Source organism: Rhea pennata, chromosome 15, assembly GCF_028389875.1.
Source record: "Rhea pennata isolate bPtePen1 chromosome 15, bPtePen1.pri, whole genome shotgun sequence".
NCBI lineage: Eukaryota > Metazoa > Chordata > Aves > Rheiformes > Rheidae > Rhea > Rhea pennata.
Window position 1 is genome coordinate 19,685,928 of NC_084677.1, and position 17,296 is coordinate 19,703,223.

Here is a 17,296-nt window from a genome sequence, read left to right on the forward strand (position 1 = left end):
CCGCGAGGAGTGCGGGCAGCGGCGGCCACGTCTGAGCCTGAGGCCGCCGCGGGCCCGTCAGCGCCCGGCGGGGCTGGGCTGAGCCGCCGCCGCCTCCCCGCCGCCCGTGGCCGCGGCGCCCGGGCGCGGCCCGCGGAAGGACGCCGTCGCCGCGCCGCGCGGGGAGCCGCCTCGGGGAGCGTGAGTGCTGGGGCGCCGGGCGGGCGGGCGCAGGCCGCTGCCGGGAGCTGACGGCTCGGGAGCCGGGGGAGCTTCCTCGTCGGCGTGAAGCGCTTTCCTGGCGGGAGCGCTGATCCTTTCCCGAGGCTGTTCAGCTCGCGCGGCCCTCTCGGAACGCGCTCACGGCGCGGCCGGTGCAGCGCCCGGAGCCTCCGCGCTCCGGGGGGGCCCGTGCGCCGCGGAACCGCCGCGGAACCGCCGCGCCGAGCTCGCTGCAGCCTGCGGAGCTGCGCGCCTGGGTCCCAGACTGCTACTACTACTTCTTCTTCTTCTTCTAGTTTTTTTTTTATTATTTATTGTTCCCATTGTGTATAATGTCAGGAGAATATCAATTTATGATAAACTGATATTTCTGGAGTTCTGGTCCTTCGCGGGAGCTCTCCTAGTCGTTGTAGGCTACGCTATTTGCAAAACTAGCATTTTTCTCAAGATGTTCAAGCTCAGCAGTTTCTGTCGGTTCTATTGGTTCAAAGTTAGAAAATACCTGAAGTTATCTTGCTGCTTGCAGGCTATTATTTTACAATTTGTCAAATTATATGAAAGCATGATATTCATTATATGCCCGAATAGCATGTTGTTATACCTTTTGCTTTCTTTCATCATCTCAGTAAGGGAACATGTTCAAATGCAGAAACTGCAGCTTAAGTTATAAATGAAAACTGACAAGTTTCAGGCTTTGTAGGGAGAACTCATCCATCCATTTTGAGAGGCTCTTCTCTTATTTATGAGGCTAGATTTATCCATATGTGTGCTGTGCTGGAAACGCGGATATCATTTGTAAGGCTTTGCACTTGTACTGGGTATGGAATGTAAAATGTCATTAACAGTAAGCATTGCAAGCTAGATGAAGGGCTTTGTGAAGTGAAGATGGCATTGAAATATTAGTTCAGTTATTCATTTAAAAATGTCTTGTTCCCTTAAAATTCACCATTTTGAAGGGAAATGCCTTCTGTAGCCAGCAGAAAATACTGTTAGCTATGTAGTAATATGTGTGCTTTGTCCTAGAAGATTTAAAAAAAAAAAAAAAAAATTATGAACTCTTTATAAGGGAGATCTGTCCCCCCCCCTTTTTTTTTTTATTTTTATTTTTTTAAGGACCTGATACTGGATCTGATTTTTCTGATCTGGATTTTTCTAATCCACCCTTTCTAACCCACCAGTCTTGGCAAGTAGAGACAGTGGTAACATGATGTCAAATTAACTGGACGGTAAAGAGGCATGAGAAAGGAGTATAAGGGAACAGTTTTCTGTTTAGTTTAGATAATGCCAAGTGGGAGTTATTAAATTTAGTCTTTTCGCCCTTCATTCACCAGTGTTGCCATACTTCCTTACTGGAACTCCAAAGTATCTTCTAGTGTACGCCTTCATCCAAACCTCCTCCTTAACACAGTGCACAGGACTCTCCTTAGCATCCAAATTTTTCTGAAAACTTTCTTCTGCTTTTTCTAAGACACCTATGCTTCATACTGTTGGTATGCCTTATGTGGTTGCCTCTGACAGTCATACTGCATGTCAAAGAGTAGGTATTACACAATATGTTCCTGAAGGTGTAACATTTTTTGTTGGCATTTAGAAAAAAAATCAACAAAAAAGTAGCAATAATAATAATACAGGAGAAAATTTTCTCTTATCTTTTTTCTTTTCAAATGTTGATATAAAATCAGTTGACTAATAAAGTAATTATGCGTTGCTTTGTACTGCTTATCTGATTTTAATCTGCAGTTATAACTTTTTAAAAAAAAGAATAAGACAAGTTTTCCTTTAAAATCCCACTCTTAAAATGGGAAGTGGCACTCTAACTGTACAATTGCAACAAAGGTAAATTAAGCAATTTGAGGTAGAAATGACCATCATTTGTCTTTTGTGCCTGATTACCCTCTGAGCATAACAGTTTTACAGATTATACCTGCAGATTAACTGACTCAAATTTATTTAAAAGCCCAAGCTAGAAAATACTCTTTTTTCCTCAAGAGCAAATTAAATCTTTTCAATTACATCTTAATATTTTTCAAGAGATAAGAATAATCAGATGACTGAAGCCTATAACTTGTGCCAATAATTGTATAGAGCTACTTCCAGCCCTATAAGGATTACTTCCATAGTTTTGGGAAAGTCATTTAGGTCTTCTATGCCTTATTTTCCACAAAATGTACAGTGTTATATTATTAACATTTAGGGTTACAGGTTGCTGAGAACTTAATATTGTATATAACTTATATACTCTACATTTAACATATATGCTTATGTACTTTGTTAAACATATTTTAAGTGTGTGTGTGTATATATATATATATACTTTATTAAATTTAAAAAGTTAGTATTTCATTATTTGATATTAAGAAAAACTTAAGAGCCTACAGATGGGAAAGCTTTTGTTATTTTTAAATTTTCTCCCTAACCCTTGGTATTGGTTTTATAATTCACTCTCTTTAATAATAAAGAAGTTTGCTTTCCATTAGAGCTGTGGATTAAACCTACTTTCATCAAAGTATCCAAATTGCCTTTCTTTCTGTAGGGGAGTCGTGTGTCGTCCCGTCCCGCCCTCCCCCCCTGCAATCTGCTGATTCCTACGTGCTTATGTGATACAGGATTGTTTGGCAAAAGTTTTCAGAGTTTCTTGGAACTGCAGTCATGGGACACTATTACTCAGCAATGGACTGGAAAAGCGAGCATTTCCTCCTTTGATAATGCCAATTAAAATGAGGAGAAGAAAGACTTCTGTTGGCTGGAGCACTTTGCTCTTTTTTTCTGAACTGCAAACAGGCATTTTTATTCTTTCTGAAAACTTTATTAGTGTGGACAATCACATTTTGTCTGTTGCCAAAAATGAAAAACTCAGCTGTTGAGTAATAGTTTTCCTGAATATTTATGAGAAATTCATTGTTAAAGTAGGCTCTTTATTACTGGATGAGCAGTAACTGCTTCCGGTAAGGTCACAAAACAGTTTCTATTCTAGCTTATTTGTACTTATTGCTTAACTTCTAAGGCTGAAATTTTCCATGTTTAATCTTCAGAAGCTTATTTTAAAGAATGGTCAGTCATGTATATGAGAAGGGAAGAAAAACAGCATTGTGAAAAGTAGCAGCCTGGATAATGAGGCTTGGAACTGAGTCTAACTTAGCCTGAACACAGTATAATATATATATAGAGAGAGAAAACACACTATAGACAGACACACTATAAATAAATATTATATGTATATGTAAAATATATATATATAATATGTATATATGTACCTATATGTCTATTATGTCCATATTTATATAAATACATAGACACATCTATATATTTATATAAATAAATATATAGAGACCATAAAAGAAGTGCTAGTTCTTGTAAATGTGTTGTAGATATTAAGATTCTGTTGCTACATTCTGCTATCTACTTATCTACATAAAGTTCATCAATAAAAGGCATAGCATTCTTTTAAAAAAAGTTGGGTTTTTTTCTGTGCCTTACTCAGCTGTGAAAGATTCTGACTGTTTTCTACATTGTGTTTATTGTAATTGACAACAAATTTTCAGCAGCTGTTCTTGAGAGTCTTACCAGTTTTTGAGGAGTGGTATTTGAAGGAATATGGCTTCAGCAGCATTCTTCTGCATCTACACACTCTTACATGTGTACAGTGCCCACATGCATATTTCCAAAACAACATTAAATTCTTCCCAAGCTAATCACTTGAAGTTTATGCTACAGCAAAGTTGCTGATCCCTCAGCCAATTCCTTTTGTCTGGTGCACTGGTGAATCTCAAATCCGGCAGAAGTGTCAGGAGTTGTTCTACTTTTGCAGTTAGGTTAGTAGTAGAGGGTACTCAATCACCAGCAACAAATTTTTTTATGATTTTTTCTACTTCAAAATCTAACAGAACTTATGCAGAAAGCCAAAAACCTGTCTCCAGTCAGAAGAAATCTTCTGAGAGTTTCTATCCTCTTTACTCAATCACAAAGAGAATTGTGAGGTTTTGAAATCAAAAATACCGTACCACCTGGGAGCTCTGTAGATGTAAGCGGAGCAGCTGTAGCAGATGAGTTAGTAGGTGTAAGAACACTGTGTCCAGGCTTGGAGACTAGAAGATACCCAAAGTATAAGAGGAACAGATAAAAGCATTTTATGTCAACAGCTGATGCATTTCTGAACAAGGTTTATCCCTCTTTATGCTGAACACAAAGTCGTGGTCAGTCCATGTTAGTGAGTGTGACTTTACATATAAATTTATCTCGTTATCAAATACTCACACCACATACATTTCTAGTGATATGCAAGTTGGTAGCCACATTTAATCCTGAGTAGAATCTTCTATCAATTGGCTACTTTGTCTCTTCAGTAAAATTGGGGGGGAGGGAGAAGCTGTTTAAATGGATTATTTCATCTGGTTTCAGTTTACTTACTGAACTTCACTATGCTTCAAAAATTGCAATATATAAAAGCTGCATGACTTTCTTTTTCTAAAGTTGTGCTGATGTCTCCTATCCTAACTATGTGTATGTTATACAATATCTACTTATAATTTTAATAAATTTGCATTCTATTTGGATTGTGTGCAGAGGTCTTTGCTCAAAACTTTTTTTAAGAGGTTGGGAATTCTCAGCATCTAGGGTAATAGTGACAGGACAGCATTCCACTCAGTTATCTGAGTGGAATCATATGGTTCTAGTAACATGTTGATTGTCAATTAATTGTTTTGATCCAGTGCTTACTCTTTTACTATCTCAGGTACAAACAACACCTGTTTGTTTTTGTTTGTTTGTTTTGTTTTTTGTTTTGTTTTTTTTAGGGGGGGATTTTTTTTCCCTTAAGTACCTGAAAAGAGTAGGCCCACAGCAGGTGACACACTATTGTCCTCTGTAACTGCCTTTTTGCAGAAAAATCTTCTAACTCATTTGCTCTTACTCTCCTTCAGTTCATATTGTTCCATGAACGAACTTTAGGCGGATCAGACACTACATGGGATCTTAATCCTGACATCTAGCACAGTGCTAGGAAGAGCTACAGCCCTCCCTCAACTAAGACACTGATGTAAGCTTGTAATGTTTTCTGTTGGCAGAATTTCAGCACAGCTTGTTCTGCTGAACCTGACCAGTGTCAGTGATGGCAAGAAACCCAACTGCTGCACTGCATACCCTGTGGATCCTTTTCTTTTTGTGTCCAACAAATGCAAGTACGTTCATCAGTGTTTTAAATTATTACATTGAAGTTATCAACAGTATCTTACCATGATTGAGAATAACTAGTAGACAGCATTATTACTATCATTAATTGACTTGAATAAATTGTGTAACTATGTGTATCAGAGAGATTCATATATTAGAATAAATTCTCATCATCTCTTTTTACTGACCTTTTCCATATTGACTGTAAGAAATAGTTTCTGCTTCTTGCAAATTCTTGAGATTTGGAAAGTCATCCATCTGCTTCCCCGTTATCTGATCTATATTGGACACCTTGCTGCAAACAGGCTTCTCTGCAATGTCCCAGGGACATCTCTGTAAACATCCCATAAGATGGAAAGCCCATTAGTCTCTCATCTGCTTATTTTCATAACTGCCACTGTCACCCATGTGAGCCAAAAAGAAATCATCAGCAATAGCTCTTGAGGGAGCTGTGCTCATAAAAAGGAGGGTGAGCCTGTAGACCTGCAGTCAAAAGGCAGCTGTCTGCATACATTCTCCAAAGTATGTAGAGCTATTAAGCTGGAAAACTTAGCTGACTGGATTTGAATGAATTTTGCAAGCACTTGCGGTAAGGCATTTCATACTGTGACTGGTGCTTGTACAGGGACAGATGACTGACATGTAGTGATAAGCACGTAGGACATCATATCTTTTGGTCTATCAAGATGTATATTCACATTAAGTCTAAGTGCTGCTAGTTACTTAATGGTTATTCTCCTAAGTTTACCTGACAGGAGTATGAAGAAAAACATGAAATCTTTTTTTCCTTATCTTTTCTGATATTTCATTATAAAGAGAAGTTAGATTTATAAAATCTTATCTTCCAGGAACATGTCTTATTCTCTGGAAAATCAGTTTATGTTTTACTTTCCAAAGTTTTTAAGTAGCTACACAATAGTCTGCTTTCTTTTTAAGAAAAGCAAACAAAAACAGAAAAAAAAGAAAAAACAAAAATAAGTTATACCTTAAAAAAAAAAAAAGTTTATTAGCTACTTCCTTGTGTACTATGAGTTCAGAACATGATGATACTGGAGGGAATTTTGCAATTTGAATTACTGAGAATGATCGAGCTTTGTAAGTGAACATTGGCTGGGTCATTTGATCTAGGTAGTCCCAGATATTCTATAAATTATCAAGTTTTAATTTCAGATTACCGTGTTTTAAGTTTCTTCATCATGTTGTTCTTGCTGAGAATGAAAAAAGAAGTCCATTATTTCAGTTCCCTTTTTCAACTACATGAACTGAAAGCAAACTTTGTACTGCATGTGGTTTCAAAAGGAAATTTTTAAATATCTGAGGTTTACAAAAATGTCGTACCAGAGATGGAGAAGGGAAAAGGTCACAGGAGAAGAACACAAGGAATAGTTTAGAATGCAGGAAAGACATGAGGACACTAAAAGGCAAGGTAAAATAAGGTTGTAAGCTGTCATAACAGCACAACAGGAAGAACTTCGTGTAATTCGATCATTAACACACTGAAAAATAACGAAGTCCCATCTTTAAAGGGCTCAACATTTAGTAGGCCTTTTAAAAGCCCATTTTCAAGTGGAAAAATAATAAAAATGAACAGTAAACATATAAATAGCAATACGAATATAAACAACAGTAACAAGATAAATAGATAACATTTTCTTTAAAATAAATGAGCCATCTGACTGCTAGAGTATTGCAGAAGTTTAATCTTTAACTTGCTGCTCTTCTGATGGGTTTTTTGTTGTTGTTTTTGAAGAATCATGGGCAATGCAGAACAAAAGGGAACTAAGTGGGGTACTGTCATTCAGAAAGTAATTAAGAGTGCTTGTTTTTATCTACAAGATAAAAATCTATCCTTTATAACTAAAATGGAAGAAGACACTATTTTAATATTTTAACAATAATGAAAGCAGGAGCTACAGGCAGTTCTAGGTTTATAATCAGGCAATATACCAGAAAAATTAATTACGATTCTTGCAGAGTTTAAAAATGTTTCCTTGAATTTCTACTACATTTTCATTTGCATAATGAGTGCTACTAATATCATTGGGATTACTCAAGTGATCCCGAACTGCTTGGTAATCAAGTTTTGTGGAAGGACTTTTTAAAAGGGAAGTGAAAATGATATATAGTAGTACTAAACAATGAACTATTTCTTTGAATCAAGTTTCTGATGAAGTGACACTGGGCCTTGTGGTAGATTCAATTCTATCTGAGCTGTCATTATGCCCACTAAAAGGTAGCTGATCAGCATGTTTATCTGCAGATGTTATACTATCTCAAAATACACAGAAGTTATATTAGAAAAAGAAAAACACAAAGGGACCACAAAAAAAGAAGAAAAATAGGAAGAAAATAGTGAAACTTGGTACTTTTAAAATAAAAGTTCCTGCATGGAAGGAATAATATGAAATACAGACATTCATTGGGATGAAGAAGCCTGCAAAGCAGCAGTTTCTAAAGGACCTTACAGGATGTGAATCAGTGGCAAATTAGTCTTGATTTTGCAGTATAAATGACAAGAATAAAGTCAGTCATGTGCTGGGCTGTGTGAACAGAATTATTTGTGTACTATACAGAAATGAAGTCATGTCTTTATATGGCCCTTATGTAACTGCAACAGGAATACTTCTAGCAAAATCTCTTAAGAAACTCATGATCAGAAAAATATCAATAAACAGGATGCTAGCAACCAAGCAAATTTTTATGAGGGAACTGAGATATAAAGAAGGATAGAAATAATTAGATCTGTATGACTTGTGTAAGAAAAGGGAGATACTGTAAAGATTTACAAATATCTGAAAGGTCAAACATGGAAGAAAGGAAAGAATTGTCTAGAATGATAAAAGTAATAGTAATTTCTGACAGCTTAATTTAGAAATGATCACATTTCAGTACTGTAAGTTTGGTACACTGTTAGTTCTAGTAACAGCACAATCTTAATGTCACATTACTGTTTCTGCTCTTTGTTTCACAATGCAGACATATTAAATAATGGGAAAATGGGGCTGGAAAGGATACTGAGGATTGTGTTTCCCATTTCTCTTTCCAGTTCTATCAAAGTTGATTTGACCAATGTTTTCTCGTTGTTCTGAAAGATCACCAGTAAAAGAGATAGCAAATGCTAATAATGTTGGAGTACAAGGATTTAGGGCTTTTTTGTGCCCTCTCAATGCCCAGGACGATGTGACTCTGAATCTGATCAGAACTCTGAACACTGTCACAAGAAATAAATATACAAAACATAACAGGAAATACTGAATGAAATTAAGAAAGCTGTATACTAGATGAAAATCTGTGACAGGAAGATCCTCTAGGCTACAGGGAACTGTTTCCGGAAGACAGAGGGCTGTTCACACAGGAGGCTTGGAACCAGAGTAGATAAAGTGCAGATAAATGCCTTTAGGCAGAGATCTTGGTCTGACTCTGTCAATTATCTGAATTTTGAGTTTTGAACCTTGTGTATTTAACACATGGGATAATGCTGTTTTAAAAGTTGGTGTGTTTTAGGTAGAGCGCATCAAGATCAGATTTTCTGTGCCTAGCAGTCTATATTAGATGGGTTGTGCTTTTTTATTTCAGTATTTCTACTGCAGACCTTCTTCAAAAACTTAGAGGTGGTCTTCACCTTTCTGGGGATTCTTGTCATACATCTCTTTCCATTTACCCAGAACATGAGAAATGGCTGTGCTTTCACTTCCCTTACAAGGAGTTGATCACTCTGTTTAGAGGAAAGGATTTTATGTTCCTGCTGAGTCTGATTTATTCTTTTGATTCTTCTGTTTCTTACTGTGTGCTGCTTCTCCCTAGTTATGGCTACAGGACATGTACAGGAGTTCGCGTGCTTCACTGACTATGCCGAAGAACTGGTTTGTCACTGGAAAGTACCCATGCAGACAAACTGCTCCAAAGAATTCCTACTCTATTACAGGAAGGAATTTTTGCCTGTGCAGTAAGTGTTTATTAAAGCATTCCATTATTATTGCTGAAAAGAGGAAAAATGAGATGCTACTATAAACAGCATGCTGTATTCATTGGAGCACTCTTCTGCAGACTTCTTTGCACTCTTAGTACAGAGGAGTGATCAAGTGTTACTTGTAGGAGTGCTAGGGCTTGTGTAAGTTTAACTGACCTCTGTTTCAGGAGAATTTTTACCTCCTTCAGAAGAAACTTACCTGATTTACTGTCTGTAGCCTGTGTAAAAGGAACCCTTACCTAGAATCCAAGTGAAATTCTCTGCATACAGTGTAACTCCTTGTTCATGCACAGACTGTTTGCCCCATTTCTGCAACACAGGGAGTCTTCCTGTCACTTCCTACAGAGAAAGACACATCTGGGCTCTTCCTCTTTCCATATGATTTCTCCCCAGAGACATTCAGATAATCTTGGGGGGGGGGGTTTGGTTTTTTTTTTGTTTTTGTTTTTTTCTGCAGTATAGTAAAACTGTTCCCATACTAACAGGCAATTAATCTGCTCTTTCAGAGGCTAAAGTGTGACAAAGGATGCTTTTGGTTTTAATTTTTCCTCTTGGGATCAATCCTTAGTTTTCCATCAAGTTTTATACTAATGCAGTACAGATAGCTGATGAGTGTTTGGGGATGGATGGGTTATTTGAGGATTTGGAGGATAGTTCTGTCTGGGGTTGTTTTGGCTAAATACTTCTAGGAACTAAGGTTGTTTGTCTCAAAGTATATTAGCTCTACACACTGGGAACCTTGATTGCACATTTTGAAGAATAGTGTGTGTAACACTATGTAAATATCACATAATTTTCTATTTATTTTGCAGAAATGTTTGTGTCCCTGAGAATGGAAAAGAGAGTTCTACATGTACTTGCACAATATATTCTGATTATTTTGTATCTGGCCTCACCTATATTCTAGCTCTGCAGTTGAATGGGACTGATATATGGAATTACAGTGTTACACCAGCCTTGGTTGGTAAGAAATTATTTACTTTGTTACCAGGACATCTGGTTACAGGCTTTGTAATTCTACCTAACTCCTTGTTAATGTTGCTTGAAGAGTTTTTCCTTATTGGAGATGAAAAATGCTCTCCTGGTACAAATCAAGTGTTCATTTGGCTTAGTAACCTGATTCTGAAGCAGATTCTTAAGGAGAGAATAAAAGAAGTGGGTCAAGGAGAGAGTGATTCTTCCTCTAGCTATATCATCTCAGCTTCTAGCAATCACGAGATACATAAGATACGGATTAGCCGTATTTTTAGCATGTTTTACTTGTGGCTGTAGAAGATGCTGAGGTGGCTGAGGAATGTGCTACTCCTAGTCTCTAGGAAGAAACTAGATTACCCCTGCTGCAATTCTACTGTTTCTCGCTGTCATCCTCCTTGATTTTTTTCATGCTGGTTGAATCATCCCCCTGAACAGAGGTTTTCACAGTTGAAATTACTGTTGGATTTCACAGTTTCATTACTGTTGGATTTTAACAACCAATGATAAAAAGTTAATGATTCTTGTCTTTCTCAGGACAGAGCATAGATTTAGTTTGTAGCTGTCTTTACAAGCATCTAGTTTGTTTAGAACAATGTTTCACCTTAAACACTCAGGAGAAATCATTCAAGTATCTTAGGCAGGTATTCATCTGCACCAATGATGTGGTTCATTTCAGAATACTTGATGTTGCTTCTACTCGTCAGCAGAATAAGCAGGAACCTGCATCAATCTCAACAAGACAGTTAGCTAGAATAATCTGACTGAGAAGCTGTCAGAAGCTTTGTGTGTACCCCAAGGCATAGCTTGCTTCTGTGAGGGCACAGATTAACCCCATTTTTCCATTTTGGAAGATGTGTTCAGTGTACCATAAAGTAGAACTTAAAATGTTCAGCTAACTTCAAGACCCAGTTCTTGTTAATGACACCTTGCAGTTATTCTGCTTTGTCCTTTATATCCTTTTACTAGAGCATAGTGAAAAGGGCTAAATGCATTGACTGTGATGAGACTCTGGTCTCTGGCGAGTATTTATCTCTCTGCTTCTCTCCGTCAGTGCTTTCCCATTGCAATTCTCTTCTTAATTGTATTTTTTAATGTACAGTTAAGCCAAGGGCCCCCAAAAATCTTGCCATTGAGAAAGCTGAAAATGGTAATTTCAATCTGAGCTGGGAAGAGAGCTATACTCCTTCATCCCTGCTCTCTGGACAGCCGGTGATCTATGAAGTAAAATATTGGAGCAAGCAGGACCCCACAGAGGTAAGAGACGGACAGTCTCTTCATTCTCTATCTCTGCAGCTTCCAGGTTTTAAAAGTCCTTTAAAAAATCTTAATAATGAAATAATTATAAAGCTCTATAATAGTGTCAGGGCCAGCAAGGGCAACTCACTGAGCACACCCTTGCCATGGTCACTTTGCCCCAGGGAGATTCAAAATGGACTTTAATGGGTTGAAACTCTCTTGCCTTGGCTGTGGCTCTCAGTAGGTTGGGCAAAAGATTCAAAACACAACAGTTCTGTTCCTGGACCTTCATTATGCTCCTTGGGCATGAGGAAGCTTGAGGCAGCCCATGACTCTGAGGCACACTTGAGGCATTTCAGTCACCGTCCAGAGTACTCAGCACTTTAGGACCAGGCTGCTTCTGGAAGGGGAAGAACCTGCATAATAGTATGTCACAAATGTTACCCAGTAATGACAGCAAAACATAGTATCACAGCAGATCATACATACAGTCATTCAGCTGCTCATTTGTGAAAGGTCACTGAAGCACATTAGTATCTAATTGCTGCCACCAACCTTTCATCCCATAAAAAAATCAGAATGAACTTTCTCACTTTCTTTTCAGGTTTCTATAAAATCAATTAACTATCAGACAAAAAGCTTTGAAATTCTTGCAAGCTCTTTGAGGAAAGGATATGATTACATTGTAAGCATACGGTGTAACTATACAGACTACCCAGCCTACTGGAGTGACTGGAGCGACAAGGTTGAATTTCACTATAGTAAGTATGGTTACAATTAGTGGCTTGGTGAAAGGATAGTGTACTTTTATAAACCGCATTTGCATGCCCTACTGCCTCTTATTTATTGGAGGAAGGACCATACTGATCTTTCACACAAGCTGAACGCCATTGCCACTGGCAGCTGTGTATGTTCTGATGTTTGTCTGAAGGCTTTATTTTATGTCTAGCATTATTTTAAGGAGCAAAAGAAGAGCGACAGATATGGTATTCGTAGTACTTGTATTTATAAACACATACACCTGTAAATGTATATGTTTATTTAATAGATTATCAAGTAACAACGAAAGACATTCTGCAGATGGCTGTTCCTGTATCCTGCATACTGATCATGGCAGTAGCTGTAATTTGTTACTTCTGTTTTGCCAAGTATGTATAACACTATTCAAAGGTGTACAGAGTAGCAGTTCACACAGATATGGGTATTGCTGTAGACTGGTTGAATGTCCAGAAATCTAATTATTTGTTTTTTCTCTGCATCTTTATCTCAGACTCCACAAGCAATTTTTTTATAAACATGAATCAGTTGTACTCTGTCATTTTCTGAAAGGATAAGTGAATGTTCTCTGTCAGTCTTATTAAAATGGGTTTGTTATGGTATCCAAAGCAAACTGCAGTTTTGGAGTCTGTCATTTTGGTGCCCCAATCTTTGCTGGAATCTCAGTAATGATGGTTAAATGTCTGTATTCCTTTTTTTTCATTTTTAATGGTAATAGATGAAATCTGTAATATCTGTTTCTCCCATCTTTTCATACATGGTTAGAAGAACATGTGGCTGTAGTTGCACAGAATAGATATCACCAAATATATAAATATCTTTGCACTAGTTTAATGAAAAGTAGCAGTTGTAGATGCACAGAAGCAGCACTTCCTGTTACTGAAATGCAGACAGCTAGGAGGGAGAGCAGAACAGAGGAAGGAAATGTATAGAGATCACGTTAAAATGCAGTGAAAGCAAACAATTTTCTTTCTTGCCTTACAGAGTGAAGAAGGAATGGTGGGATCAAATCCCAAATCCAGCCAAGAGTCATTTGGTTGTAAAAAATGTCAAGGTAATTTAAGGGCTTTGCAGAAAATGTCTTTTACTGATCACTAAAAACAGATTATGTAGTAACTGCTATTGGCCTGCCTTTGTAGAGGATACTAAATAAAATTCACATGTCCTAAATCTTTTCTATGTCTTTATCAGTTTTCAGTTTTGTGCTACATTGACGAAATTAAGTTCCCTTTCCATGATTTAATGCAGAGTCATATGGAAAACCAAATGTAAGTAAGATTAAAAAAAAAAATCCAGCTTTACAGCATAAAATAGTTTCCTATTATGTAAACATTAACTGTACTTTTCTTTTGATTCCCTGAAACAGAAGTTGCAAGAACTGTCTGGCTCAAAGTTTGTCAGGCCAAAGCTTCAAGGGAAAAGATAGCATCACAAATGTTGAGAAACCTTGCAGTTGCCACAGCAAGTCTGGAGACTGGTTCTCAAAAGGGTATGGTGCCGTTTTAACCCCTGAGACGATTCTGGTTGAAAAGTCTCTTGAAATCTGTGAATGTTTAACAGACACTGAGGCTGAGAGCCAGGAAGAGCCTCATGACCGGGTCACCATGTTTAAGCCTTGTGAGGGCAGTGCCAGTACTTTCGGGGAGCACATTGAACATAATGAGGCACTAGCTAACATGTTTGTTAAGATCCTGGCAGATGAAAACAATATGCAAGGCAATAAAGATACAGACATCATCACAGACGAGAATAAAATCTTTGGGAGACTTGAGTCAGAAAACACATTACAGCAAAATCCAAAAGAAAATGCAGGCCAGCATCAGCAGCCATGTGGTATTTTTCACACAGACTCTCTTTTCTCCAAAATTTCGCAAGACGACTACAATTGCAGTACAGCCAGTAAGAAGTCAGCACGATCAGAAGAATCCTTTGAATCTGGCTATCAAAGCTCCATCACAAATTCCGCCTCTTTGGAGGCAGGAGATCCTCTAGATATGCTTGACCAAAGCCTTTTTTCATGCAGTTCAGAAATTCAGCATGACTCGTCTGTCCTGCTTCAGGAATCACCAAATGAATCAGCCTTTGAGATTATCAAAAACAAAATAAGCAACTCTGCACACAAGAGCTTTGATACCCTCGTGCCTCCACCCGCAGAACCTTGTAGCTCTGCATACAAGAGCTTTGATACCCTCGTGCCTCCACCCGCAGAACCTTGTAGCTCTGCATACAAGAGCTTTGATACCCTCGTGCCTCCACCCGCAGAACCCTGTAGCTCTGCATACAAGAGCTTTGATACCCTCGTGCCTCCACCTGCAGAACCTTGTAGCTCTGCATACAAGAGCTTTGATACCCTCGTGTCTCAGTCTATGGCTAACAATAGTCTGGCTTTATGTTTTGAAAACATGTGCTCCTCGCTACCTTTGATGCAGTTTTCAGAGAATCCAGAACTTTGCTGCAGAGATCAAATTTATCAGTCCTCTAGCAATCAGAGATGTTATGCCAGCTACAGATCTGCCTGCACTGAGCTTGATTCTCAAAGCACCTGTTCAGATCGTATTGATTTTCCATTTTTTTCCACACATGCAATTAACAGAGCCTCAGCTTTCCTACCGGAGGAGGAAATACATAAGCAAATAACATATCAAAATGTTCAAAAGAAAGCAGACATAATTTCTTGCCCCATTGGACTTCAACCATCTGGTTATCAGTCTTTTGATACTGCAGTTAAATGTAATGGTACATACTTTGACAAAGACAGTGAAATTATCTGTAGATCACGATATGAACCCTTTATTAGTCTTTTGTACAACAACCTCAGAGAAGCACCTCCAGATACTATAATCTGTGAACCTGACCAGAAGACAGGCAACCATGTATGTTTGATTTTGCAGGGCTTTGATAGTGGCATTGTCCCAGGTTTAGCTACTAGTGAGAATGTCTCACAAAACAATGATAAGAGGCTTTGGATTTTCAACTCTAATGAGCTGTTTAGTGATAGCAAAGATGAAAACACCATCAGAGACTTACAGCTGTTTCATTTGTTAGAGCTGAACTCTCAAGATTTTAAAAGCAGAGAAAAAACTATAACAGAGTTGAAACCTGACAGTTTTTACTCTGCTGGTAAAGAATTGCAAGAGACCAGCAGTAACAGACAGAATGCTGACTTCTATTGCCACACACATACCCATTCAAAGAAACCTGGAAATACAAGGGAAAAAAAAGAGGTGATAGAGCATGTGGTAAGCAGAAGGTGGGGCTCAGCAGCTAACTTGCCAGAAGAATCACTGGACAGCTTTCGGCTAAGCTTAAAACAAAAAACTGCAGATTCCCTGGAGCTCCTGGTCATAGATAAGCTATCACCTTCTCTTTCTTTGGGTAACTCATGTCCATCTTATTCTTGCACCATTCCCAGTGAGGGGTCCAAATTGATACCTCTAATTAAAAAAAGACCAGCAGAACTATTGAGGGAAAACAACAGAAGAAATGAGAAAAAAGTGAAACTTATACAAGTCCTTGCCCAGGAGGACAATTGTTATATGAAGGTTGCCTAGCCACACTTGTCAAGGCTGAACCAAACCAGCCTTTGGAATAAACTGTATGGTAAATCAAAATGTTGCTTGTTTTTTCCAGATTTGGCTAAAATGAGGGCTTCTGCAGTTCACACATGGATTCATTGAGTTATAACACTCATGCATGCTACAGGGCTGGCAATGGGTGCATGATGCAGGCCCTTAGGGGACAGGAGCGGTTAGTACCTAACGATTGCAGCTACAACTCTCTCAAGGAAATGGAGCCAAAGCTAAGGTCTCCTTGGACCTGATCCCACTCCAAAAGTGAACAGCAGCTGCATAAAGTAGGAGTTCTTACTCAGTACAATTCCTGTGATAGTTGCTCTAGCTCTGTGTATGATTGAGAAGCATGCAAAGGTGATGTGGAAGGTGCTAACACACCTGCAATTTGGAAGTAGGTGCAAATCAAAGGGGAAGTGACTGACTTGCTCTGACAGCATCAGGCATCTCCCATAAATTATTTACTGAAAAAGAGAGAGATGTCATGTGTGACTGGCCTCAGGCCATTATTCAGGATTAGTTTCTTTTCCAAACTACAGGACACACATTTGCAGTTATTCTGTAGAAGTAAACAGAATTATTTCATACTTCCACAGCTGTAAGTGGAATCAGACATTTCTAAATTGTATTTTCCTAGAAAGCCTATCCAGTGTATGGTCAAACTCCCCTGAATTGATGGAACTTTTTTTTTTTTTTTTTTTTTTTTTTCTCCTGTGTCTTGTTCTATCCAGACAGTGTGAGGAATTATGCCCTAAGCTTGAAAATAGCATGTGTCTCTTGCTTGGTAGTTGTTCCAAGAATTTTACTCATGACTATGAACTTCTTTAGGGCTTTAGTATATACTTTTGGCATTGTAAATTCCACCATAATGTGTTGGCAGTATTGCAAAATAGTTAAGGACTGTTACAATAATTTCATGTCTCAAGCCAGTTCCCATTACACTGAAAATCCTATCCATAAACAAAGAAGATAAGAGCAACTGTAAGAACAGATCTATAACTGCTGTACTGCAACAGATTTGACATGTTTGTAAGATTTTTTTACTACAACTCTGTCTTCAGAGTTCAAGCTGGCCAGGTAATAAAGGTTTCCACATGCCAATTTTGCAGCAGTTAAAAAGGGTATATAAGCTCTGGAAGGATGCTCACAGTAAAGTGTCTGTATTCAGATGTGATAACTAGCATTGGCATAGGCACTGGTGTCTAACCGACTTTCATTAAGGTGGTGGATAGTAAAAGTTCTCACTATGCATAGTTAAGCTTCTGATGAACATATTAAAAATTGCCATTGCAAATATAAGGTTGATTTTTTTTTTCTTTCAGATGAGGTTTAATTCTGTCAGAAATACTGTCTTTATGATTGCAGTCAGCTGTAGTTAAATGAGCACATGTTCTGTGAT

The 17,296-nt window shown here is 38.2% G+C and overlaps 1 protein-coding gene across 2 annotated transcripts; it reads left to right on the forward strand.

The window, feature by feature from the left end:
• Positions 1-106: 106 nt before the first annotated feature.
• IL4R (interleukin 4 receptor) lies at positions 107-15,939 on the forward strand. 2 transcript variants are annotated; one of them, XM_062588382.1, is made up of 10 exons: positions 107-180; positions 5,265-5,378; positions 9,175-9,316; positions 10,153-10,304; positions 11,415-11,569; positions 12,156-12,312; positions 12,600-12,699; positions 13,313-13,382; positions 13,520-13,596; positions 13,695-15,939. In XM_062588382.1, the coding sequence occupies exons 2-10, from the start codon at positions 5,309-5,311 to the stop codon at positions 15,877-15,879; spliced, it is 3,108 nt and encodes a 1,035-aa protein (XP_062444366.1). In that variant the 5' UTR covers positions 107-180; positions 5,265-5,308; the 3' UTR covers positions 15,880-15,939. The 2 variants fall into 2 exon arrangements, with proteins under 2 accessions (XP_062444366.1, XP_062444367.1); XM_062588383.1 differs by lacking the exons at positions 107-180; positions 5,265-5,378; positions 9,175-9,316; positions 11,415-11,569 and having other exon boundaries at positions 10,179-10,304.
• The last annotated feature ends 1,357 nt before the right edge of the window (positions 15,940-17,296 follow it).

Excerpts from the sequence above, each read along its gene's own strand:
- IL4R (XM_062588382.1), top strand. The coding sequence starts at position 5,309 with ATGGCAAGAAACCCAACTGCTGCACTGCATACCCTGTGGATCCTTTTC. Across the intron at positions 11,570-12,155 it reads GCAAGCAGGACCCCACAGAG|GTTTCTATAAAATCAATTAA; the intron begins GTAAGAGACGGA and ends CTTTCTTTTCAG. Across the intron at positions 13,597-13,694 it reads AGTCATATGGAAAACCAAAT|AAGTTGCAAGAACTGTCTGG; the intron begins GTAAGTAAGATT and ends TCCCTGAAACAG.